At 43.9% G+C, this 27730-nt stretch overlaps 1 protein-coding gene across 5 annotated transcripts in view; it reads right to left on the reverse strand.

The window, feature by feature from the left end:
• LOC109897714 (pleckstrin homology domain-containing family A member 7) overlaps nucleotides 1-27730 on the reverse strand; it is a 201775-nt gene that overhangs the window by 146404 nt on the left and 27641 nt on the right. The window contains exon 1 of one of the 5 annotated variants that reach the window (XM_020492246.2): nucleotides 27082-27635. The exons of the other annotated variants lie outside the window; for them this stretch is intronic. Within the exon in view, the coding sequence (XP_020347835.2) occupies nucleotides 27082-27233 (152 nt within the window). The 5' untranslated portion in view covers nucleotides 27234-27635. Of the gene's footprint in view, nucleotides 1-27081; nucleotides 27636-27730 lie in introns of those variants that run through there. 5 annotated transcript variants of the gene reach the window in all.

A 27730-nucleotide genomic window follows, 5' to 3' on the forward strand; every position in this document is an offset into this window, starting at 1 on the left:
GTAGTAACAGTAGTAGTAGTAACAGTAGTAGTAGTAACAGTAGTAGTAGTAACAGTAGTAGTAGTAACAGTAGTAGTAGTAGTAGTAGTAGTAACAGTAGTAGTAACAGTAGTAGTAACAGTAGTAGTAGTGGTAGTAGTAGTAGTAGTAGTAACAGTAGTAGTAGTAGTAACAGTAGTAGTAGTAACAGTAGGTGTAGTAGTAGTAACAGTAGGTGTAGTAGTAGTAACAGTAGTAGTAGTAGTAGTAGTAGTAGTAGTAGTAGTAGTAGTAGTAGTAACAGTAGTAGTTGTAGTGGCAGTAGTAGTAACAGTGGCAGTAGTAGTAGTAACAGTGGCAGTAGTAGTAACAGTAGTTGTAGTAACAGTAGTAGTTGTAGTAACAGTAGTAGTTGTAGTAACAGTAGTAGTAGTTGTAGTAGTAGTAGTAGTAACAGTAGTAGTAACAGTTGTAGTAACAGTAGTAGTAACAGTTGTAGTAACAGTAGTAGTTGTAGTAACAGTAGTAGTAGTAGTAACAGTAGTTGTAGTAGTAACAGTACGTGTAGTAGTAACAGTACGTGTAGTAGTAACAGTAGGCGTAGTAACAGTAGGCGTAGTAACAGTAGGCCTAGTAACAGTAGTAGTAGTAGTAGTAGTAGTAGTAGTAACAGTAACAGTAGTAGTAGTAGTAACAGTAGTAGTAGTAGTAACGGTAGTTGTAGTAACAGTAGTTGTAGTAGTAGTAACAGTAGTTGTAGTAGTAGTAGTAGTAACAGTAGTTGTAGTAGTAACAGTAGTAGTAGTAGTAACAGTAGTAGTAGTAGTAACAGTAGTAGTAGTAGTAACAGTAGTAGTAGTAGTAGTAGTAGTAGTAACAGTAGTAGTAGTAGTAACAGTAGTAGTTGTAGTAACAGTAGTAGTAGTAGTAACAGTAGTAGTTGTAGTAACAGTAGTTGTAGTAACAGTAGTAGTTGTAGTAACAGTAGTAGTTGTAGTAACAGTAGTTGTAGTAACAGTAGTAGTAACAGTAGTAGTAGTAGTAGTAACAGTAGTAGTAACAGTAGTAGTAGTAGTAGTAACAGTAGTAGTAGTAACAGTAGTAGTAGTAGTAACAGTAGTAGTAACTGTAGTAGTAGTAGTAGTAGTAACAGTAGTAGTAGTAGTAACAGTAGTAGTAGTAACAGTAGTAGTAGTAACAGTAGTTGTAGTAGTAGTAACAGTAGTAGTAGTAGTAGTAGTAACAGTAGTAGTAGTAGTAACAGTAACAGTGGTAGTATTTACAGTAGTAGTAGTAGTAGTAACAGTAGTGGTAACAGTAGTAGTAGTAGTAACAGTAGTAGTAGTAGTAGTTGTAGTAACAGTAGTAGTAGAAACAGTAGTAGTAGTAGTAACAGTAGTAGTAGTAGTAACAGTAGTAGTAGTAGTAACAGTAGTAGTAGTAGTAGTAGTAGTAGTAGTAGTAGTAGTAGCTGTAGTAACAGTAGCTGTAGTAACAGTAGCTGTAGTAACAGTAGCTGTAGTAACAGTAGCTGTAGTAACAGTAGCTGTAGTAATAGTAGCTGTAGTAACAGTAGTAGCTGTAGTAACAGTAGTAGCTGTAGTAACAGTAGTAGCTGTAGTAGTAACAGTAGTAGTAGTAGTAGTAGTAGTAGTAGTAGTAACAGTAGTTGTAGTAACAGTAGTAGTAGTTGTAGTAACAGTAGTAGTAGTTGTAGTAACAGTAGTAGTTGTAGTAACAGTAGTAGTAACAGTAGTAGTAGTAACAGTAGTAGTAGTAGTAGTAGTAGCTGTAGTAACAGTAGCTGTAGTAACAGTAGCTGTAGTAACAGTAGCTGTAGTAACAGTAGCTGTAGTAACAGTAGCTGTAGTAACAGTAGTAGCTGTAGTAACAGTAGTAGCTGTAGTAGTAACAGTAGTAGCTGTAGTAGTAACAGTAGTAGCTGTAGTAGTAACAGTAGTAGTAGTAGTAACAGTAGTAGTAGTAGTAACAGTAGTAGTAGTAGTAGTAGTAGTTGTAGTAACAGTAGTAGTAGTTGTAGTAACAGTAGTAGTTGTAGTAACAGTAGTAGTAGTAACAGTAGTAGTAGTAGTAACAGTAGTAGTAGTAACAGTAGTAGTAGTAGTAACAGTAGTAGTAGTAGTAACAGTAGTAGTAGTAGTAACAGTAGTAGGACCATGCCCCAGGACTACCTGACATGATGACTCCTTGCTGTCCCCAGTCTACCTGGCCATGCTGCTGCTCCAGTTTCAACTTCCACCTGACTGTGCTGCTGCTCTAGTTTCAACTGTTCTGCCTTATTATTATTCGACCATGCTGGTCATTTATGAACATTGAACATCTTGACCATGTTCTGTTATAATCTCCACCCGGCACAGCCAGAAGAGGACTGGCCACCCCACATAGCCTGGTTCCTCTCTAGGTTTCTTCCTAGGTATTGGCCTTTCTAGGGAGTTTTTCCTAGCCACCGTGCTTCTCCACCTGCATTGCTTGCTGTTTGGGGTTTTAGGCTGGGTTTCTGTACAGCACTTTGAGATATCAGCTGATGTACGAAGGGCTATATAAATACATTTGATTTGATTTGATTTAGTAGTAGTAGTAGTAGTAGTAGTAACAGTAGTAGCAGTAGTAACAGTAGCTGTAGTAACAGTAGCTGTAGTACAGTAGCTGTAGTAACAGTAGCTGTAGTAACAGTAGTAGCTGTAGTAACAGTAGTAGCTGTAGTAGTAACAGTAGTAGTAGTAGTAGTAGTAGTAGTAGTAGTAGTAGTAGTAACAGTAGTTGTAGTAGTAGTAGTAGTAGTAGTAGTAACAGTAGTTGTAGTAACAGTAGTAGTAGTTGTAGTAACAGTAGTTGTAGTAACAGTAGTAGTAGTAACAGTAGTTGTAGTAACAGTAGTTGTAGTAACAGTAGTTGTAGTAACGGTAGTAACAGTTGTAGTAGTAACAGTAGTTGTAGTAACAGTAGTTGTAGTAACAGTAGTTGTAGTAACAGTAGTTGTAGTAACAGTAGTTGTAGTAGTAACAGTTGTAGTAGTAACAGTTGTAGTAGTAACAGTTGTAGTAGTAACAGTTGTAGTAACAGTTGTAGTAACAGTTGTAGTAACAGTTGTAGTAGTAGTAGTTGTAGTAACAGTAGTAGTAGTAACAGTAGTTGTAGTAACAGTAGTTGTAGTAACAGTAGTAGTAGTAACAGTAGTAGTAGTAACAGTAGTAGTAGTAACAGTAGTAGTAGTAACAGTAGTAGTAGTAGTAACAGTAGTAACAGTAGTTGTAGTAACAGTAGTTGTAGTAACAGTAGTTGTAGTAACAGTAGTTGTAGTAACAGTAGTACAGTGCCTTCAGAAAGTATTCACACCCCTTGACTTTCCCCCAAAAAAATTGCATTACAGGCTGAATTTAAAAAGGATTGCATTTAGATGTTGTGTCACCCGGCCTACACACAACACCACATAATGTACATTTTTACAAATGAATTACAAATGAAAAGCTGAAATGTCTTGAGCCAATATCTATTCAACCCCTTCGTTATGGCGAGCCTAAATAAGTTCAGGAGTAAACATTTTCTTAACAAGTAACATAATAAGTTGCATGGACTGCGTGCACTAATAGTTTAACATTATTTTTTTATGACTAACTTATCGCTGTAATGTCCCTCAGTTGAGCTGTGAATTTCAAACACAGATTCAACCAATAAGGCAAGGGAGGTTTTCCAATGCCTCGCTAAGAAGGACACCTATTGGTAGATGGGTTTAAAAAAAAGCAGACATATAAAATGTCTTTGAGCATGGTGAAGTTATTAATTACACTTTGAATGGTGTATCAATACACACAGTCACTACAAACATACAGGCGTCCTTCCTAATTCAGTTGCTGGAGAACAGTTACAGAATTTAATGGCTGTGATAGGATGGATCAACAACATTGTAGTTTCTCCACAATGCTAACCTAAATGACAGAGTGAAAAGAAGGAAGCCTGTACAGAATAAAAATATCCCAAAACATGCATCCTGTTTGCAATAAGGCACTAAAGCAAAACACAATACATCACTGAGTACCACTATTCATATTTTCAAGCATGGTGGTGGCTGCATCATGTTATGGGTATGTTTGTCATCGGCAAGGACTAAGGAGCTTTGTGGGATGAAAATAAACTGAATAGAGCTAAGCACAGGCTAAATCCTAGAGGGAAACCTTGTTCAGTCTGCTTTTCAACAGACACTGGGAGACAAATTCACCATTCAGCAGGACAATAACCTAAAACACAAGGCCAAATACATTGCTTACCAGGACGATATTGAATGTTCTTGAGTGGCCTAGATACAGTTTTGACTTAAATCGTCTTGAAAATCTATGGCAAGACTTGAAAATGGCTATCTAGCAATTATCAACAACCAACTTGACAGAGCTTGAATAATTTTTAAGAATAATGTGCAAATATTGTACAATCCAGGTGTGCAAAGCTCTCGGAGACTTACAGCTGTAATTGCTGCCAAAGGCAATTCTAACATGTATTGACTCAGGGGGTTGAATACTTATCTAATCTAGATATATTTGTTATTTATATTTGTGATATATTAGTTCATATTAGAATTTTTGTATAGATCGTTGACAATTTCAAAAAATGTAATCAATTTTAATCGCACCTTGTAAGAACAAAATGTGGAAAAAGTCAAGGGGTGTGAATACTTCTTGAAGGCACTGTAGTAGTACACACCTGCAGGAGGGCGCATGGTAGAAGGGATGTCCGGGGAAGTGATGGCAGTATCCTGACTGGGTCCACATGATGCGTCTGGTAATCCACTCAGTTTCTAAGCTTACTGGCTGTTGCCTCAGTTTCTATAGCTGCAGCAGTCCTACAGTCAGACTAATTGCGGCGGCTTCCCCTTAAAACGGTGCTTCTGCTTTCGTTCTCTTTATTAACTTTCCCATGGGGGGGGGGGGGGGGCCAGAGAGAGAGACAGACAGAGACAGAGAGAGAGAGGAGAGAGAGACAGAGAGAGAGACAGAGAGAGAGACAGAGAGAGAGACAGAGAGAGAGACAGAGAGAGAGACAGAGAGAGAGACAGAGAGAGAGACAGAGAGAGACAGAGAGAGAGACAGAGAGAGAGACAGAGAGAGAGACAGAGAGAGAGACAGAGAGAGAGACAGAGAGAGAGAGAGACAGAGAGAGAGACAGAGAGAGACAGAGACAGACAGAGAGAGACAGAGAGAGACAGAGAGAGACAGAGAGAGACAGAGAGACAGAGACAGAGAGACAGAGAGACAGAGAGACAGAGAGAGAGAGAGACAGAGAGAAAAAGATCGAAAAAGAGAGACAGACAGGGGGAGCGACAGAGACGGAGTAGATAAGCTGGAGCGAGAGCAAAGCACTGGTGTGGTTAACACAATTGTGCTGTCATCCAGACACCCCAAAATCCTAGCCCCTTCCTCAGACCCACTACACTTTTTAGCAGGGGAGGACCGGGGTGTGTCTGACCCCACCTGACATCACTGGGGTGACGCCTTTATATCCAAGCATCTAACCCAAATATTCTGTCTAGTCCGAGTCTCTAATTAACATCCCCATGCAGTGTCTCCAACTGGACTCCCCAACAAGCTGATTATGTCTGAGGTCTTCAGCTTGTATCTCCAAATCTCTTCAACACGTATCTCAGCGCAAGCAATATCCCCACGGTCTCTTAAAGGAATTGCCAAAGTCTCCCAGTCTCTAGCCTGTCTCTCTACAGCGGATCGTCAAAGACCCCCAGTCTCTAGCCCGTCTCTCTACAGCGCATCGCCAAAGACCCCCAGTCTCTACCCTGTCTCTCTACAGCGGATCGCCAAAGACCCCCAGTCTCTCCACAGCGGATCTCCAGCTGTATCGCTTCCGTCTTCAATGCGTTTCTCCTCAGGCTGTGGTGGGTACCGGTAGTCCACTCTCTCTCTATCCTGTATCTCCACTGTCCCTTATGTGTAGGTCCGAAGGGTTTTGGCAAATCTCTCTGGTGCAGTCTCTAATGCATCTCTGAGGTAGTCACTACCCCCTAGCACCAGCACTCCATGGGCTCCCAAGCCTCATGACACAGAGCTGCGCGGCATTGAATGACTGAGCACACACAGACCAGGAGAGGCGAGAGAGAGAGAGAGAGAGAGAGAGAGAGAGAGAGAGAGAGAGGAGAGAGAGAGAGAGAGAGAGAGAGAGAGAGAGAGAGAGAGAGAGAGAGAGAGAGAGAGAGAGAGAGAGAGAGAACAAAAGGGAAAGAGGAGAGAGAGCAGTAGACAGAGCGAAGCTGCTCTCCTTTTCCCACCTCATGCTCATTGGCAGGAGAGAGAGAGAGAGAGAGAGAGAGAGAGAGAGAGAGAGAGAGAGAGAGAGAGAGAGAGAGAGAGAGAGAGAGAGAGAGAAAGAGAGAGAATGAATGAGAAAAACAATGAGAGCACAAAACAAGGAGGGGGACCGATAGTATCAGTCTGTATCTATCCCCAACAGAAACACAACACAACTCTACCTTATCTTGGCAGCAGTGTTGGTGGTATGTCAGTAGCCTTCAGCAAATGAAGTCTGCAGGTGAGAGGTCACCTCAGTGTGCCTAAACAAAGAGCTGCTGTCCCCAGGGAGAGAGACAGAGAGAGCAGTCTACTCTGGTGTCCTACTGAACAGAGATATTTTACTGCAAGAGGCAAGAGACTCTACTTTACCTGAGGTGTTACTTTACCTGAAGTGTTACTACTGCAATGACAACTACACTTCACCTAGGGCCACCACAGCCCAAATCTGCTAACTGTCACAGTAAAAGTCCCAACTTCTAACATGTAAAATCTAGATTTGTTTTCACTTAGAGGACTTATATATTTTGTGGTAAAAGTGGAACACGTAATTTTATTTATACAATAGTCATTTATATCCAAGAGTTTAAGCCCAACTATGGAGACATTGCAAGTCATTCTGCTAGTCCAGCTGTGACATTTTTAGCACCATTGTTCAGTAAGTCAAATGCTTTAGATGAGTAATGAACTTCAACTGGGTGGAACAGTGGACCTCTGACTCCACGTTCTAATGACTGTTGTTTTGTCTGTACAAAATGGTAGGGAAGGGGCCTGTTCAGGAGGATGCAGCGTTACAGAACAGATCAGATAGAAATGTATTGTGTGTCAGATATAATAGGGAATTGTGTCAGCTCTATTCATTCTATTTCTATCGGCAACGTTCAGTGCCAAGAGCAAGAGAGGACATGAGCAAGAGGAAGTTATGTCCAGTAAAAGGACTTCTTGATCTAACAGGGTAGTTATGGTGAACGCCCACTGGGGGCAGTAGGACCTCAAACTGAACAGAAACATGAATCCAAGGGTGTATTTATTAGTAGGTAAAATGAATGAAAGGGGGAATGACTAACCTTAATGTAACTCGTCCAATACGAAATGATTGTTTTTTCATTGCGAAAAGTTTTACTTGGGGTTTCCTACGGGGTGCACTAATGAATACACGCCAGGGGTCTCGTTGGGTTAACTTAGCACTACTACATAGTTCCTTTAATGACCCAACAGCCATCTTTGTCTAAGTCAGTGTTTCCAAAACCCGGTCCTTGTGTCATACATGATAGTGTAGGTCTAACACAATATGGCAGACAGACAGATATATACAGGTTATTTGTGTAGAGCAGAGAGCAGCACTCTCCCACGGCGGCAGTGTGATCCCTGGTGTAATTGTGTGGTTACGTCATGCTCCGGAGCTGTCGAGACTAGGGGGAGACATGGAGGGAGGGAAGAGAGGAGACAGGAGGGAGGTGGGTTTTGCGGTCTCCTGCTGTTTGTTTTTAGGAAACTAAATTCCAGCCCAATTTCATCAGGGAGAAGAAACAGTGCCAACTCACTCCCTCTGCTTTTCCTCTCCCCCCCGCGCTCTCTCCCCCCCCCCGCTCTTTCCCTCTCTCCGTGTTAGAAGCAGATGGACAGTCTTCACCTGTGCTCTTGCTCTGCCCACGCAAAGAAATAAGAGGGAAAAAAATACATGCAGGCACATGCACGGTTTCTCTCACACAAAAATAAAATGTCCACAGGCGCACACACACCCACCCACACACACTGGGGGCTGGATTGAATCATCATGTCAGTGGGTGTGATGGGCCAGTGTGACGAGGCCTCTGACTCTGCTTATCAGTCTCCCATAGCTCCCCTTCTCCCCTCCCCTATTCTCCCCTACACTACCCTATTCTCCCCTCACCTTCTCCCCTCCCCTACCCTATTCTCCCCTCCCCCCTATTCTCCCCTCACCCCCTATTCTCCCCTCACCCCCTATTCTCCCCTCACCCCCTATTCTCCCCTCACCCCCTATTCTCCCCTCACCTCCTCCCCTATTCTCCCCTCACCTTCTCCCCTCCCCTATTCTCCCCTACACTACCCTATTCTCCCCTCACCTATTCTCCCCTCACCTTCTCCCCTCCCCTATTCTCCCCTACACTACCCTATTCTCCCCTCACCTACCCTATTCTCCCCTCCCCCCTATTCTCCCCTCACCTTCTCCCCTCCCCTATTCTCCCCTACACTACCCTATTCTCCCCTCACCTTATCCCCTCACCTTCTCCCCTCCCCCCCTATTCTCCCCTCACCCCCCCCCCTATTCTCCCCTCCCCTACACTACCCTATTCTCCCCTCACCTTCTCCCCTCCCCTCCCCTATTCTCCCCTCCCCCCCTATTCTCCCCTCCCCCCCTATTCTCCCCTCACCTTCTCCCCTCCCCTACCCTATTCTCCCCTCACCTTCTCCCCTCCCCTATTCTCCCCTACACTACCCTATTCTCCCCTCACCTTCTCCCCTCCCCTATTCTCCCCTCCCCTACCCTATTCTCCCCTCACCCCCTATTCTCCCCTCACCCCCTATTCTCCCCTCACCTTCTCCCCTCCCCTATTCTCCCCTACACTACCCTATTCTCCCCTCACCTTCTCCCCTCCCCTATTCTCCCCTACACTACCCTATTCTCCCCTCACCTACCCTATTCTCCCCTCCCCCCTATTCTCCCCTCACCTTCTCCCCCTATTCTCCCCTCACCTCCTCCCCTATTCTCCCCTCACCTTCTCCCCTACACTACCCTATTCTCCCCTCACCTTATCCCCTCACCTTCTCCCCTCACCCCCCCCCCCCTATTCTCCCCTCCCCTACACTACCCTATTCTCCCCTCACCTTCTCCCCTCCCCTCCCCCCTATTCTCCCCTCCCCCCCTATTATCCCCTCCCCCCCTATTCTCCCCTCACCTCCTCCCCTATTCTCCCCTCACCTTCTCCCCTCCCCTATTCTCCCCTACACTACCCTATTCTCCCCTCACCTTCTCCCCTCCCCTATTCTCCCCTACACTACCCTATTCTCCCCTCACCTTCTCCCCTCCCCTATACTACCCTATTCTCCCCTCACCTTATCCCCTCCCCTACCCTATTCTCCCCTCCCCCCTATTCTCCCCTCACCTTCTCCCCTCCCCCCTATTCTCCCTCCCCCCCTATTCTCCCCTCACCTCCTCCCCTATTCTCCCCCTCACCTTCTCCCCTCACCTTCTCCCCTCCCCTATTCTCCCCTACACTACCCTATTCTCCCCTCACCTTATCCCCTCACCTTCTCCCCTCCCCCCTATTCTCCCCTCACCTTCTCCCCTCACCCCTTTCTCCCCTCACCTCCCCTCCCTATTCTCCCCTCACCTTCTCCCCTCCCCTCCCCTATTCTCCCCTCCCCCCTCCCCCCTATTCTCCCCTCCCCCCCCTATTCTCCCCTCACCTCCTCCCCTATTCTCCCCTCACCTTCTCCCCTCCCCTATTCTCCCCTACACTACCCTATTCTCCCCTCACCTTATCCCCTCACCTTCTCCCCTCCCCCCTATTCTCCCCTCACCTTATCCCCTCACCTTATCCCCTCACCCCTTTCTCCCCTCACCTCCCCCCCTATTCTCCCCTCACCTTCTCCCCTCCCCTATTCTCCCCTCACCTTAACCCCTCGCCAGGATTTTTGGTGTAGCTGACACCTTTTAGTAACATGACATCCTCTCCGGTCCAATTCCTACTCACAACAGTGCAATAGTAACTGTTTTTATTTATATTTTGTGAAACCAAGAGTCACCTTCCCTTGCTGGTAGTAGCTAACTGGCAGCCTGGCTAGCTTGCTTAGCCTGGCTAAAAACATATCAAGCTAGCTAGCCTTTAGCTTCCCACATCTCCATGGGAAATAATCCGATTTATAAAAAATAAAATAAAAATATGCCTGCCCTGGCAAATATTATTCTACTTGCCGGTGTAAACTCAAACATTATCCCAGTTTGATATGCTGCTTGTGTATTCATTCCCATATCAGCTAAAAATGGTATGTTTTGGTCATGACGAGGAAAAGCACCTGGATAGCTAGTTGGCTACAGCAGGTTCTACCATTTCACAATAGCCTGTAATAACTGGTTATTACTTCTAAACAAAATACCTATTTAGGTCGATTCTTGTTTGTTTTCCTGTTTGAACAGTCGCTGAGATTATATTTGATTTTCAATGCAAAATAGGCTACTTGATGAATAGCCTATATATCAGATGTAGTAACCAAGCGACAACACTGCCTCCACGGCTGCGGGAGGAATAATACGGCGTGTCAATTCTCAGGTAGTAAAAAACATGGCGATGGCTGCCGCTAATTACAAGGAGTCACCCGTTGTGTGAGGAAAAATGTCATTGCAACACTCCGAATGTTGCGTCTGCGTAGAGCTTGGAGTAAGCTTAAGGTGCCCTTCCTCTCTCTCCTTCACAATCTCCTATTCCTTTCTCCATGCCATTCCTTCTCCAACTCTCCTGTTCCGTTCTCCATGCCATTCCTTCTCCAACTCTCCTATTCCTTTCTCCATGCCATTCCTTCTCCAACTCTCCTATTCCTTTCTCCATGCCATTCCTTCTCCAACTCTCCTATTCCTTTCTCCATGCCATTCCTTCTCCAACTCTCCTATTCCGTTCTCCATGCCAGTCCTTCTCCAACTCTCCTATTCCTTTCTCCATGCCATTCCTTCTCCAACTCTCCTATTCCTTTCTCCATGCCATTCCTTCTCCAACTCTCCTATTCCGTTCTCCATGCCATTCCTTCTCCAACTCTCCTATTCCTTTCTCCATGCCATTCCTTCTCCAACTCTCCTATTCCTTTCTCCATGCCATTCCTTCTCCAACTCTCCTATTCCTTTCTCCATGCCATTCCTTCTCCAACTCTCCTATTCCTTTCTCCATGCCATTCCTTCTCCAACTCTCCTATTCCTTTCTCCATGCCATTCCTTCACAATCTCCTGTTCCGTTCTCCATGCCATTCCTTCTCCAACTCTCCTATTCCTTTCTCCATGCCATTCCTTCTCCAACTCTCCTGAGACTAGGACTTCAACAGCACCTTTTGCAGACTCACTTAATGTGTTACACAGGATACAGGGCAAACAAATAGCACAGTGACTGATAAAAGGTACAATAAGATGGATGTCATTCAGTACAATATCTTATTTTAGTTTGGTAAAAAGTCTTCCGTGTGACCTTCAATTAGTGACTTCACTATGTCCATGGCTGAAAGTGTGTGTGTGCGCACACAGTAATGTCACGATGCCAGTATCGTGATACAACGATACCAGATTTTCCTTGGCAAAAAGGAAATAACAAAGCAGACTAAACTTTGGTCCCAACTCTTCGGTCCTAAAACCTACTTCTGTTAAAGATGTGCTATAGCTTGAAAAATAAACACGTGGCTCTGGGTGGCAACATAAGGCTGTTTTTTTCCAACATTAGGACTGTTTTCCTCAAGACATTTAGGCCGCTTCATGTTTTGTTTCATTTGCTTCCTTACCTCCTGGTATCGTGATACGGGTATTGTGACAACACGAGTGCACAGACATACTCTCTTCTCCCCAAGGGTCTACTGATCCAGCTACTTCTTCAGATCACACACACACACAGCTCTACTATTAATACACCTAAGCTGCATCTGGTCTTTCTGCAGCGGTGCCCTGAGGCCCAGCACCCATCCATCTCACATGTCCGTTGCAACTTGAGTATAGCAGGATGACATGACAAGAAAAAAAATCCCCCAAAACTCTGGCGGTAAGTTTCCACTAGTAGATAGACATGTAAGATCAGCTCCCCATGCTCCAATCTCAACCTTTACCAGAGTGGGGGAAATGTAAAACTGAGACTTGGCACAAAACTACACCCATAAATTGCTTCAAAGTGTCAAGCCACAATGCAATGTTGACATTACAATGTAGGGATTACCAGCGCACTTGCTGTGGGAGAGTTTGAAATGACAGTTTCCTTCCATTGTCTCTGGGTCAATTGCCTTTGGTTGTGGTTCAGCCAATGAATGATGAAACTGAGATTGCATCATTCAGATTGGTTGACTGAATTCTGACTCAAATCAGTTCTTGACAATAAAGTTCTCAATAGGCCACTTACCAAAGCAACCGTGTTCAATTAATTCAGTAGTCACGGTGCTACCATTAAAAAACCAAGCCGTTTAACAGGTCTGGCTAGCTAACTAGCTAGCAGGCTAATGCTACCTAGCTAAAATATAATGCAGGTCCTTGGCTAACGATAACATGTTACTGCTAGCGAGCTAACTAGTTAGCTAAGCTAGCTAGCTGTATTTTAGAACTGGATTGCTAGCTATTCAATCCAGGCCAAGGTGTGGAGTCAAATCCAGCGTGTCAGGCCATTGAAAGGAAGTCAAAAGTTCCTACAGCGTATTCTGAACCGAACCAATCAGCCGAGGAGCAGCATTGGATCAGAAAGGAAACGGACACATGAAATCTGCCTACTTCCTAGATCTCCATAATTAAGAGAAGACTATTGCTCTCTCTAGCCTTCCAGGTTTTCATTGGATGTGTCCGAAATGGCCCTATATTCTTTATATAGTGCACTACCAGAGCCCTATTGGCGCTGGCCATAAATAGTGCACTATGAAGGGAATATGGTGCCATTTGGGACTCTGACAATGAAAATATTTACATATCACCACTATCGATTCCTCCCTCAATACACTGGTCTGATGGTTATCATTTGAACTTAATGAATATCATTTGTCAGGGAGAGTTTATCATAATGTCGGATGAAGGACAGAAATAAATCTAATCCAAAAGCATTCTTCATGTAATATTCTTAGAATTCTGTACATTTTTGTGAAACAGCACAGTTCAAAATATACATCAAATAGAAATAAATACAAAATATCTGGGGGATTGGAAAAGATCTAGACAACTACATTGATGGAAGCTACAATCTGCAATATTAAAGATGATCTACCTCTGTGAATAAATAAATAAATAAATAACCTGGCTGCATCCCAAATGGCACCCTATCCCACTATTTAGAGCAATACTTCTGACCAGGGCCTAGTATCCACTATACAGAGCAATACTTCTGACCAGGGCCTATTATCCACTATACAGAGCAATACTTCTGACCGGGGCCTATTATCCACTATACAGAGCAATACTTCTGACCAGGGCTTATTGTCCACTATACAGAGCAATACTTCTGACCTGCGCCCATAGGCTGGTATACTGCGTTACATTGTCTCCTCTACTCCTTTAGGGAGCATGGGTTATCCTGGAATCTGTTTTAGTCCCGGAATTGGATTCAAAGTAATTGCCTGACTGTTTCAATCAAATTTATATGGGGCTGAATTCAGGGGCCTTTTTAAGATTTAATATTAAAATAACCATAATCTCTGCTAAGCTACTGAGCAGTTGGCTAACCCTAACCCATGAGCTGTTTATACAGTCCTCCTAGTGCTGGGATAAGAGTGAATAATGGCTACCAGAAAAAGTAACCAATTGATGGTGGTGATGATTAATATTATAATACACATGAGGGAATTGAGTCATTCCAAGTCAGGGTCATTCCATGTGAAATGGTAATAAAATTCACCATCTCAAAAGTAATAAGTCACAAATGCCAAATATAACACAACAATCCGTGTCCTAATCTGAATAAATAACTTACTGATATTACCTGTTAGCTGGTTGGCTGACATAGTTGGCTAAGTAACTTGGCTTGCATACTGAAGTATGTTACAATGAATGACTGCTGGGACGTGAATGATACAAACATATTGTAACCCTTAATTCTTGTTGTAGATATTTAACACTACCTCCACCGGAGGACTTGTGGGTTCGGCACTAACAACAAAACAGAAAACTATTACTTGTAGTTGAATGTCTCTGGACCAGGAGATCCAGCCAAGCAGTCACCAACATCTTTTTCTCCACATTCTCCTGACATGCGTAGGTGCCTCTGAAAATACTATTGTTTTCAAAATAAAAGTCCCCTGGGTACAAACAATAACAGTGCCTCAATACATTACGCCAAAATAAAAGTAATAACAAACGTCAGGTTTGTTTCTGAATATGCTTATGGAAATGTCCCAAAAAGATGGATGTTTTGATCAAAGGTTCAAGTGAAGTGATCAAACCATTGCCACCTCCAATCAAGTCAGGAGTTTGAAGCTATTGATGAGTCAAAGGAGGTCTCTGAACTCAACAATGAATGACATTCTCATGCATGTCACTGGTGCATGTCAATTAGAGATCTTTGTTGAACAGACAGAAGAGCAGCCACTTGGTTACATGAGCAAATGAGAGAAAAGCATTTTCCTCCCATGAAAGAGAGAAAAATAGCGAGAGGGAAAGAAATATAAATTCTAAATGTTCAGTCATGTTCCATAATTTCCCCTATTGCAGAAACTAAACCACACTAACAGCAATCAAATACTCATAAATAACAGTACAAGTATAAGCATTTGGGGCAGCAGGTAGTCTAGTGGTTAGAGCATTGGGCCAGTAACCGAAAGGTTGCTGGATCGAATCCCCAAGCTGACAAGGTAAAAATCAGTCGTCATTGTAAATAAGAATTTTTTCTTAACTGACTTGCCTAGTTAAATAAAGGTTAAATATATATATATATTTTAATAAAAACATTTTTTAAGTTTAAAAAAAAAAATCGCTGCACCTGCGATAACGTCTGCAAATATGTGTACGCGACCAATAAAATTCTACTTGATTTTATTTGACAAGCCCTCTGCGAAGCCCAGGTGAAGATATAATCTCCCTTCTCAACAGTCAAGCTGTGCTACAGCACAATTAGCCTATTTTGGGTTGCTATTGTAACATGGCTTTCGAAACCACAGTATCCCAAATCCAAGAGCATCAACTTGAGAATTTGGAGGGGGATTTGGACTAAACTTTAATTTGCATTGCTGTGGTTTCACAAATTCTCTACATCCTGATCTTTTTGTCAGAGCCTCCCTTTGTTCTAAATGTCACCACGTTTACAGTGAAAGGGCAATAGTTGCCTTTTAATCAGGTAATTTGTGTGAGCAGAACTGCTGAGTGAAGAAGTCTCGGTTGGCTGCTTCAAATTTCTCCTCGTACAGCCAAATTACCCACTTGGCAGGATCAAAGTCACATGTGATCTCCTCTAAAAGGACATAGAAAGGATACATTCATAAATAGCCTAATTTACATGTTCACAACTCTGACATATGAGAGGTCTGCACACTATTCTTCTGCATTGCATCTATAGACAAACCTTACAAAATAAATGCAGTAGCCATTATTCAGTTTTTGTTTACAACACTAAAATATCCCCTTACCTGGCCTCAGGACTAAGAGAAACAACAGACAACAACAATGGATGAATGGGCAAAATGCACTGGGTATAGTTTTACCTCACACGACTGCTCTCTCTGTCTAACAATACACCCTGAGGACGAGGACAAACGTGGGCCCTTTGCTAATGGACTGATTTTTTCTCTCCCTCTAACCTAATTTAGCCCAACACACAGAGCATAGCTGTTACTGCACAGTCCCACTGTATGTCTGGCTGACAGACTGGCCGATCGACAGAGGGACAGACAGACTGGCCGATCGACAGAGGGACAGACAGACTGGCCGATCGGCAGAGGGACAGACAGACTGGCCGATCGACAGAGGGACAGACAGACTGGCCGATCGACAGAGGGACAGACAGACTGGCCGATCGACAGAGGGACAGACAGACTGGCCGATCGACAGAGGGACAGACAGACTGGCCGATCGACAGAGGGACAGACAGACTGGCCGATCGACAGAGGGACAGACAGACTGGCCGATCGGCAGAGGGACAGACAGACTGGCCGATCGGCAGAGGGACAGACAGACTGGCCGATCGGCAGAGGGACAGACAGACTGGCCGATCGGCAGAGGGACAGACAGACTGGCCGATCGACAGAGGGACAGACAGACTGGCCGATCGACAGAGGGACAGACAGACTGGCCGATCGACAGAGGGACAGACAGACTGATATAGCAGTAGCTAACTAGCCAACTATCCTCTGTAGCTAGCCAGCAAGCAACGCTAAAGGGATTGCAAACGGGTTAGATTAACTCTAGCTAAACAAAAACACTTTTTTCTAAATATTAGAAACCTAATTTCAGAGTTTTATCTTGTAGAATTCAATCTTCTTTTCCGACTCCTGTTTGACAACAGCTGATAAGAGAAATTGACACGCTGTACCAAAATGAACGAATGGTGGGAGTCAACGCAATCACGCATTAGATAATGGTTTTGGTGTACTATTTTCAAAAAGTTTACATACTATAAAGCATTCTTTTTTGCATACTATTTAGTAAGCTAGTATGGGTATTCAAACACGACCACTCTCTTGATGACTTAACTCCTCTCTACACCATAACTCCCAGTGACCAAGTCACTCTCTTGATGACTTAACTCCTCTCTACACCACAACTCCCAGGCACCATGTCACTCTATTTTGTGCCAGGTGCCAGTGGCCATGAAGAACATTGAAAAACAGCCAATCAGATCTCACACATGAGACAACAGCGGATTACAGTGAGAGATTCATATTGAGATACAAAGGAAACTGATGAACTAATGTGACATGTAACCAGTTTAAAGCCTGTCTGGGAATAAACTGAAAAACATTTCCTGTGACAAACTCAATGTTACATCTGGCAATCCAGGCAGACATGTGGGGGGGTCATGAATGAATTACAAGTCTTTCATGGTTAGTCTTCACAGTCATCTTTACAGTATAGCGTGAGCTAGGGGACCACTAACTCAATCCCCTCCTCTGAATTATTCACTGTTTCCAAATATATAAACTCTCCCATAGCCGATACAGATCTAAAGTGACAGAGAGAGGTGCCTCAAGAAAACCTGCCACGGGAGAAACACGTAGCTGGACGAACGTGTTCTTACTTTAACAACAAGAAAAAGAACAAGGTTATTCTTGGGGAAGTGTTTGGTTTTAAGAATCAATCCAATGTGTAGTGTTAAGATAAGACATTCAACCCAATGCTGTGGTACTTTTGATTTGTATGATTTATTTACCAGGTAAGTTGACTGAGAACACATTCTCATTTACATCAACGACCTCAGGAATAGTAAGAGGGGAGAGAAGGGAGATGAATCAGCCAATTACAAGCTGGGGATGATTCGGCAGCCATGATGCTATAAGGGTCAAATTGGGAATTTAGCCAGGACACCAGGGTTAACACCCCTACTCTTATGATAAGTGACACGGGATCTTTAGTGACCAGAGAGTCAGTACACCCATCTGAAAGACAGCACCCTACACAGGGCAATGTCCCCAATCACTTCTCTGGGGAATTGGGATATATTTGTTTTTACCAGAGGAAAGAGTGCCTCCACCTGGCCCTCCCAACACCACTTCCATCAGCATCTGGTCTCCCATTCTTGGGACAGACCAAGGACCAACCCTGCTTAGCTTCAGAGGCAAGCCAGCAGTGGGATGCAGAGTGGTATGCTGCTGGAAGTGGTGTTGGAGGGCCAGTAGAAGGCACTGTTTCCCTCAGTGTAGTGTTAAGACATTCAACCCAATGCTGTAGTACTCAGTGTGTTGTTTCTCATCGAGAAGGCCCAGATTGATCTTACAAATGTTTTTAAAAAATGAATATTTAACCTTTATTTAACTAGGCAAGTCCGTTAATTAAGAACAAATTCTTATTTACAATAACGGCCTACCCCGGACAACACTGGGCCAATTGTACTCCACCCTATGGGACTTCCAATTCGAACCAGGGACTGCAGTGCCTTAGACCCCTGCGCCACTCGGGAGCCTGAAGACTAATGTTTCTCCTACATGTTGCTGTAAAGCAGCAATGTCAACAGCAGCTCCAGGTGGTGAGTCTGTGTGCAGCCTAGCACAACAGATACAGGGACACAAACTGGTGAGGGCCTAAAAAGGTGACACTTTTTTTTGCACTGAAACATGCAAAACAAATCCCTGATGGGGGAAAATGCAGGTTTTAACTAATTAAACAAAGAATATGATCTACATGATCAGTCTCTGTGTGTGAAATAAAAAGTGGTTAATCTGAACCTATCATTTGTTGCCTAGACTTTAGTCTTGAGTCTTGAGAAAAAAACAATACAGTAATATTGCAGTTAGCCATGATAATATAATAATAGATCACTTGTGACCACACACACACACACATCTAAATATTACACTTGGGGAAAAAACATCTTAAAGTAGAAATAGAATGAAACAAACATGCATTCTATTTTTGCTCTATTATAGTGGCCATTATAGCAGACATGGATCAAGTGCACAAGGCTACATGTGTGCAAAAAAATAACATTCACTGAGTAAAACATGTCTAATCCCCCCTCACTCACACAAGTGTTACTGTCAAGTTCAACACAACAAAAACAATATATTTGGGCTACACTGCACATTATTACATTGTACACGTTCTGCCTTTGGACATCTGCTCGACAATGTGCCAGCAGAGCATGATTTTCATAAACTCCATTATTTGATCAGTTAGGTGGGCTAATGTTGCTCAACATTTCTCCGTCTAGTTAACAGAGAATTTGATCCAGCTAGCAAGATACCTTATGATAACAATACTTGTTCCACCCCACTTTCTCCCGCACCTCAAACTTTCCAAATGCCAGTTGTTTTTCGGTTAGAGCTCATGAAGTACGCTTCATCACCCCGTCACCGTGGTCAGGCTTCTCACCTACTTGACCTCTTCATTACCGTTCAGAGGACACACTGCTGTAAATTAACTGGCAAACTGCCATTCTGCTCTTTCCAGAGTGGATCTATATGAATCACGTAGGTCATTTATTTTGGATTCAAAACGGCGAATATTCTCCAAAAAGTTTGCATCCCTGCAGATAACATTGGGTTATGGTTCCTTAGTTATTACATTAAGGACGTACAGTAGGTATGTGACTTGGCACACTGATACATAGCCATTCCACATCTGCTAGGCTATATCTCAGAATTTCTCTGGTGCTGGGGCCAGCTCAGGCACGTTGCTGACCAGTCCCTCAGAGAGTTGTCTATCTGGCACCTATTTAAGTCCATTCTCAAGGTTTTTTTTTTTGTAAGCTAAGCTGTCCTCCAAGGAGAACCATAGATTGGTCTGGTAGAAATAAGGTTTGTAAACACCATTTTTTTCAGACAGCAGACAGCATTCCACACAGACAGCAGTCCTAGCACGTGATGCAAGCCCAGAGTAAACCTGAGGCAAAACAGCCAGGTACAGCCAGTTCTTACATGGCTAAACCCACCACTTCATTGATCTGTGCCATCCACAAGAAACACGGTAGACAACTTCACAACTTCATTGACTAAATGACTGATGACACAGTTCTGTCCTAATGACCTAAATGTTGTGCTCCCTCGTAAGTACTTTTTTAAATTTTACCTTTATTTAACTAGGCAAGTCAGTTAAGAACAAATTCTTATTTTCAATGACGGCCTAGGAACAGTGGGTTAACTGCCTGTTCAGGGGCAGAACGACAGATTTGTACCTTGTCAGCTCGGGGATTTGAACTTGCAACCTTCCGGTTACTAGTGGTTACGCTCTAACCACTAGGCTACCCTGCTGCCCTGAAAAAGAAAGGATTAACAGGAAAGTATTCAACCTCAGATACCTTGGATAATCTTCCTACTAAAACTGCCATAAGCTCTTGGATAATCTTCCTATTAAAAACTGCCATAAGACCTTGGATAATCTTCCTATTAAAAACTGCCATAAGACCTTGGATAATATTCCTATTAAAAACTGCCATAAGACCTTGGATAATCTTCCTATTAAAAACTGCCATAAGACCTTGGATAATCTTCCTATTAAAAACTGCCATAAGACCTTGGATAATCTTCCTATTAAAAACTGCCATAACACACAGGAAAGTATTCAACCTCAGATACCTTGGATAATCTTCCTCTTGTTGAATAGCCACTTCGATTCCCATCTCTTATATCCGAATTAAAAATGCATTAAAGGCTACATTTCCTCCTCCTCCTTGACACTGAATAAATAACAGTACACATTTCCTCCTCCTCCTTGACACTGAATAAATAACAGTACACATTTCCTCCTCCTCCTTGACACTGAATAAATAACAGTACACATTTCCTCCTCCTCCTTGACACTGAATAAATAACAGTACACATTTCCTCCTCCTCCTTGACACTGAATAAATAACAGTACACATTTCCTCCTCCTGTTTGACACTGAATAAATAACAGTACACATTTCCTCCTCCTGTTTGACACTGAATAAATAACAGTACACATTTCCTCCTCCTGTTTGACACTGAATAAATAACAGTACACATTTCCTCCTCCTGTTTGACACTGAATAAATAACAGTACACATTTCCTCCTCCTGTTTGACACTGAATAAATAACAGTACACATTTCCTCCTCCTGTTTGACACTGAATAAATAACAGTACACATTTCCTCCTCCTTGACACTGAATAAATAACAGTACACATTTCCTCCTCCTGTTTGACACTGAATAAATAACAGTACGTGGTTTGATGCTGAATAAATAACAGTACATGGAAGCGAGGTTTAAAAATTAGCACAAACATCAGAATTTAGCTTGGTCGCCACTAGGGGCTGGCCGATCTACAGCAACGTGTTTGTCATTAGCTTGGTCGCCACTAGGGGCTGGCCGATCTACAGTGACGTGTTTGTCATTAGCTTGGTCGCCACTAGGGGCTGGCCGATCTACAGCGACGTGTTTGTCATTAGCTTGGTCGCCACTAGGGGCTGGCCGATCTACAGCAACATGTTTGTCATTAGCTTGGTCGCCACTAGGGGCTGGCCGATCTACAGCGACGTGTTTGTCATTAGCTTGGTCGCCACTAGGGGCTGGCCGATCTACAGCGACGTGTTTGTCATTAGCTTGGTCGCCACTAGGGGCTGGCCGATCTACAGTGACGTGTTTGTCATTAGCTTGGTCGCCACTAGGGGCTGGCCGATCTACAGTGACGTGTTTGTCATTAGCTTGGTCGCCACTAGGGGCTGGCCGATCTACAGCAACGTGTTTGTCATTAGCTTGGTCGCCACTAGGGGCTGGCCGATCTACAGTGACGTGTTTGTCATTAGCTTGGTCACCACTAGGGGCTGGCCGATCTACAGTGACGTGTTTGTCATTAGCTTGGTCGCCACTAGGGGCTGCCCGATCTACAGTGACGTGTTTGTCACTAGCTTGGCAGGTGATCACCAAGGTGGCATAGCAGTTCAGACGTCTTTTGTCCTCGTCTTGTCGTGTCCTGTATATATATATATTTACAACTTTTTCACATACATTTTATTTTTATTTTCCATCAACTCATCTTCAAAACACTCTCCTGCAACCCGCCTCACCAATGTATATTTATAAAAAAGTATTATTTACCTCAGATCTGTAATCCTCCAAGAAGCTAGCCAGAAACTCCAAGAAGCTAGCCTGAAACTAGCCAGAAGCTAATCCAGAAGCTAGTTCAGAAGCTAGTTAGCTCCTTTACTGGCAAATCGTTAGTATCCAGCTAACCACGGTTTGTGGTCATCAGCTATCCTTTAGCTCGAAAATCTATCGCCAGTTCTGTACGGCGCAGCGCGGCTCGGAACGGAACATACCGGACCAATTTTTCTCTCCATGTCCCTGGATTTCGACTGCTCTCTGGACATTCATACCCGGATCTCACAGCTAGCTAGCTGCTATCCGTGTGACTATAGGTCTTCGTCGATTCCGGAGCAAAGATCAATTATTCCGGAGCTAGCAAGCTCCGTCAATCACTCCTGAGTTCCATCAATCACACCTGGGCTGCAGTCACCTATCCGGACCCGTTTTACTGCTTTCGCGGAGCCCCACCGGGCCTTCACAACTGGACTGCCGACGTTATCTACCCGAAGGAGTTATTTGGCTGGCTCCTCCGTCGCGACGTTACCTGAACGCCCATCTGCGGCCTGCTAACCGTTAGCTGTCTTACCGGCTGCTATCTGAATAGACAATCGGACAATTTTTTTTTATATATATATATATTTTTTTTATTATTTTTTTTTTATTATTATTATTATGTTTTCTTCTTGGGCCTCTATAACTATATCTATTGTTTTTATTTTTGTTGTTGTTGTGTGATTTGGATTAATCCCCTCTACCACACGGAACCCCACTAATCTACTGACGCAAGAGGTAGCTAACAACAGACCTCCATCCTATGCTAGCCTGCTACCGATGCCCTGGCTAGCTGTCTAAATCACCAACCAACCTCTCCACTCACCGGACCCTTTTGATCACTCGACTAAGCATGCCTCTCCTTAATGTCAATATGTCTTGTCCATTTCTGTTCTGGTTAGTGTTTATTGGCTTATTTCACTGTAGAGCCTCTAGTCCTGCTCACTATACCTTATCCAACCTATTAGTTCCACCACCCACACATGCAATGACATCTCCTGGTTTCAACGATGTTTCTAGAGACAATATCTCTCTCTTCATCACTCAATACCTAGGTTTACCTCCACTGTATTCACATCCTACCATACATTTGTCTGTACATTATACCTTGATGCTATTTTATCGCCCCCAGAAACCTCCTTTTACTCTATGTTCCAGACGTTCTAGACGACCAATTCTCATAGCTTTTAGCCGTACCCTTATTCTACTCCTCCTATGTTCCTCTGGCGATGTAGAGGTGAATCCAGGCCCTGCAGTGCCTAGCTCCACTCCTATTCCCCAGGCGCTCTCTTTTGACGACTTCTGTAACCGTAATAGCCTTGGTTTCATGCATGTTAACATTAGAAGCCTCCTCCCTAAGTTTGTTCTATTCACTGCTTTAGCACACTCTGCCAACCCGGATGTTCTAGCTGTGTCTGAATCCTGGCTTAGGAAGACCACCAAAAACTCAGACATTTTAATTCCAAACTACAACATTTTCAGACAAGATAGAACTGCCAAAGGGGGCGGTGTTGCAATCTACTGCAAAGATAGCCTGCAGAGTTCTGTCCTACTATCCAGGTCTGTACCCAAACAATTTGAACTTCTACTTTTAAAAATCCACCTCTCTAAAAACAAGTCTCTCACTGTTGCCGCCTGCTATAGACCACCCTCTGCCCCCAGCTGTGCTCTGGACACCATATGTGAACTGATTGCCCCCCATCTATCTTCAGAGTTCGTGCTGCTAGGCGACCTAAACTGGAACATGCTTAACACCCCAGCCATCCTACAATCTAAACTTGATGCCCTCAATCTCACACAAATTATCAATGAACCTACCAGGTACCTCCCCAAAACCTTAAACACGGGCACCCTCATAGATATCATCCTAACCAACTTCCCCTCTAAATACACCTCTGCTGTCTTCAACCAAGATCTCAGCGATCACTGCCTCATTGCCTGCATCCGTAATGGGTCAGCGGTCAAACGACCGCCACTCATCACTGTAAAACGCTCCCTGAAACACTTCTGCGAGCAGGCCTTTCTAATCGACCTGGCCGGGGTATCCTGGAAGGATATTGATCTCATCCCGTCAGTAGAGGATGCCTGGATATTTTTTAAAAATGCCTTCCTAACCATCCTAAATAAACATGCCCCATTCAAGAAATTTAGAACCAGGAACAGATATAGCCCTTGGTTCTCCCCAGACCTGACTGCCCTTAACCAACACAAAAACATCCTATGGCGTTCTGCATTAGCATCGAACAGCCCCCGTGATATGCAGCTGTTCAGGGAAGCTAGAAATCATTATACACAGGCAGTTAGAAAAGCCAAGGCTAGCTTTTTCAAGCAGAAATTTGCTTCCTGCAACACTAACTCAAAAAAGTTCTGGGACACTGTAAAGTCCATGGAGAATAAGAACACCTCCTCCCAGCTGCCCACTGCACTGAAGATAGGAAACACTGTCACCACTGATAAATCCACCATAATTGAGAATTTCAATAAGCATTTTTCTACGGCTGGCCATGCTTTCCACCTGGCTACTCCTACCCCGGACAACAGCACTGCACCCCCAACAGCAACTCGCCCAAGCCTTCCCCATTTCTCCTTCTCCCAAATCCATTCAGCTGATGTTCTGAAAGAGCTGCAAAATCTGGACCCCTACAAATCAGCCGGGCTAGACAATCTGGACCCTTTCTTTCTAAAATTATCTGCCGAAATTGTTGCCACCCCTATTACTAGCCTGTTCAACCTCTCTTTCGTGTCGTCTGAGATTCCCAAAGATTGGAAAGCAGCTGCGGTCATCCCCCTCTTCAAAGGGGGGGACACTCTTGACCCAAACTGCTACAGACCTATATCTATCCTACCGTGCCTTTCTAAGGTCTTCGAAAGCCAAGTCAACAAACAGATTACCGACCATTTCGAATCTCACCATACCTTCTCTGCTATGCAATCTGGTTTCAGAGCTGGTCATGGGTGCACCTCAGCCACGCTCAAGGTCCTAAACGATATCTTAACCGCCATCGATAAGAAACATTACTGTGCAGCCGTATTCATTGATCTGGCCAAGGCTTTCGACTCTGTCAATCACCATATCCTCATCGGCAGACTCGACAGCCTTGGTTTCTCAAATGATTGCCTCGCCTGGTTCACCAACTACTTCTCTGATAGAGTTCAGTGTGTCAAATCGGAGGGTCTGCTGTCCAGACCTCTGGCAGTCTCTATGGGGGTGCCACAGGGTTCAATTCTTGGACCGACTCTCTTCTCTGTATACATCAATGAGGTCGCTCTTGCTGCTGGTGAGTCCCTGATCCACCTCTACGCAGACGACACCATTCTGTATACTTCCGGCCCTTCTCTGGACACTGTGTTAACAACCCTCCAGGCAAGCTTCAATGCCATACAACTCTCCTTCCGTGGCCTCCAATTGCTCTTGAATGCAAGTAAAACTAAATGCATGCTCTTCAACCGATCGCTGCCTGCACCTACCCGCCTGTCCAACATCACTACTCTGGACGGCTCTGACTTAGAATACGTGGACAACTACAAATACTTAGGTGTCTGGTTAGATTGTAAACTCTCCTTCCAGACCCATATCAAACATCTCCAATCCAAAGTTAAATCTAGAATTGGCTTCCTATTTCGCAACAAAGCATCCTTCACTCATGCTGCCAAACATACCCTTGTAAAACTGACCATCCTACCAATCCTCGACTTTGGCGATGTCATTTACAAAATAGCCTCCAATACCCTACTCAACAAATTGGATGCAGTCTATCACAGTGCAATCCGTTTTATCACCAAAGCCCCATATACTACCCACCATTGCGACCTGTACGCTCTCGTTGGCTGGCCCTCGCTTCATACTCGTCGCCAAACCCACTGGCTCCATGTCATCTACAAGACCCTGCTAGGTAAAGTCCCCCCTTATCTCAGCTCGCTGGTCACCATAGCATCTCCCACCTGTAGCACACGCTCCAGCAGGTATATCTCTCTAGTCACCCCCAAAACCAATTCTTTCTTTGGCCGCCTCTCCTTCCAGTTCTCTGCTGCCAATGACTGGAACGAACTACAAAAATCTCTGAAACTGGAAACACTTATCTCCCTCACTAGCTTTAAGCACCAACTGTCAGAGCAGCTCACAGATTACTGCACCTGTACATAGCCCACCTATAATTTAGCCCAAACAACTACCTCTTTCCCAACTGTATTTAATTTTTATTTATTTATTTATTTTGCTCCTTTGCACCCCATTATTTTTTTATTTCTACTTTGCACATTCTTCCATTGCAAAACTACCATTCCAGTATTTTACTTGCTATATTGTATTTACTTTGCCATCTTGGCCTTTTTTGCCTTTACCTCCCTTCTCACCTCATTTGCTCACATTGTATATAGACTTGTTTATACTGCATTATTGACTGTATGTTTGTTTTTACTCCATGTGTAACTCTGTGTCGTTTTATCTGTCGAACTGCTTTGCTTTATCTTGGCCAGGTCGCAATTGTAAATGAGAACTTGTTCTCAACTTGCCTACCTGGTTAAATAAAGGTAAAATAAAATAAAATAAATAAATAAAATGGGTTGTCTCTGTTCAGTAACAGCCTTTTGGTTTGCTTGTGAATATCACATTTTGAATTTAAAATGCTTTCTGATGTTTTACAGGAATCTGGTCCTTCTCGTCATCACTGATTTGCATGGTCAAGTTTTCGGTCAACACAAATATATGTCTATGGCCTGTCAGACTCCTACAGTGAGAGGCTATCCACCTGTTGCATGGGCTGGCTTTGGTAACTGGGTAATTGATAACCGTGCTAGTAATGCTGTCATATGCCTCCAGTCAATCCAAATGAATCCAATGTTTGCTTTCTGAGGGTGCTGTTAGGGTGTGTATGTGTGTAAGTATATGTGCGCGGTTGACTGTATGTATACGTGCGTGTGTGTGGTTGACTGCGTGCGTGTGTGTGGTTGGCTGCGTGTGTGTGTGTGTGTTCGTGCGCGCATGTGTATATGAGCGGTTAAAACAGTGTGATGCAGATGCCACATGCACTGCTGTCCTGAATAGGATGATGTACAACACGGGACACATGTAACAAGCTGTAATGCAGACGTTTATAAGCCTCGCTGCTGCTGCGGATCAATATCAATACCACAAAAAGGTATTTATCTAACAACTCCTGGGTTGTGTTCATTAGGGCATGCAATGTAAAATGTGTAAGAACGTTTTTGCAACGGAAAACAAAAACCAGCGTTTCTCTTCCTGTGTTTCAGTCCGTTTTCTTCTATTTGGTAATGGAAAAAAGTGTTTTCAGGATTTGGCAAGACTGAATTAGGTGCCAACATGAGGAACGTATAAAAAAGGTTAAGTAGGTATTAAGTATTCAATGTTTACCTGGGGCTGTAGGTCAGATCCCATGTTGTGGAGATGTAACTTCCTACGCTAGCGACAGCCTTGGTTCGTCTGGGCCATGTGGCGAGATGCTTGAGGGGAACCAGTTGGTGACCTGAGTCTCTTGCGGGGTCAGAGCTAAAGCAGGTCCCCATCCTCAGAGGACTAACTGTAGCTAGTCTGTATATTTCTCCCTCTAGCTCAGGTAGTGTTTTGGCTTGTCACTATGTCCCATCTCTTTTTCCCCTCCTCCTCTCTTAGTCCCATGCAGTGTTAGTCTTCCCTCCCTTTGTTTCGCTCTCTCCTTCTGTCCTCTATTTCCGTATTCTGTTTCTTCCTCTCGGTCTCCTTCCTCTCCAGTGTTGCGCACATGACACCCTTTCTCTCTCTCTCTCTCTCCACTCCAACTCAGAATGCTAATGTTTTTGCACCCGAGCACTATTGACAGAATGCCTACTGTCTCCCACGATGCAACGTGGACACTGGACAGATGTTTTGGCCACAACACAATGTATCTTCCAACTCTCGCCATCTCTTCCTCAATTCCTCCTTTGTGTGTGTCCTCCTCCACTCCCCATCTGTGTTCTGTATGGTCGGGCCCCCACACTGCAAAGACGAGCCCCTCTTGTTTGTCTATTAGAATCAATCATGT

The sequence above is a fragment of the Oncorhynchus kisutch genome, linkage group LG10 (assembly GCF_002021735.2).
Source record: "Oncorhynchus kisutch isolate 150728-3 linkage group LG10, Okis_V2, whole genome shotgun sequence".
Lineage (NCBI taxonomy): Eukaryota > Metazoa > Chordata > Actinopteri > Salmoniformes > Salmonidae > Oncorhynchus > Oncorhynchus kisutch.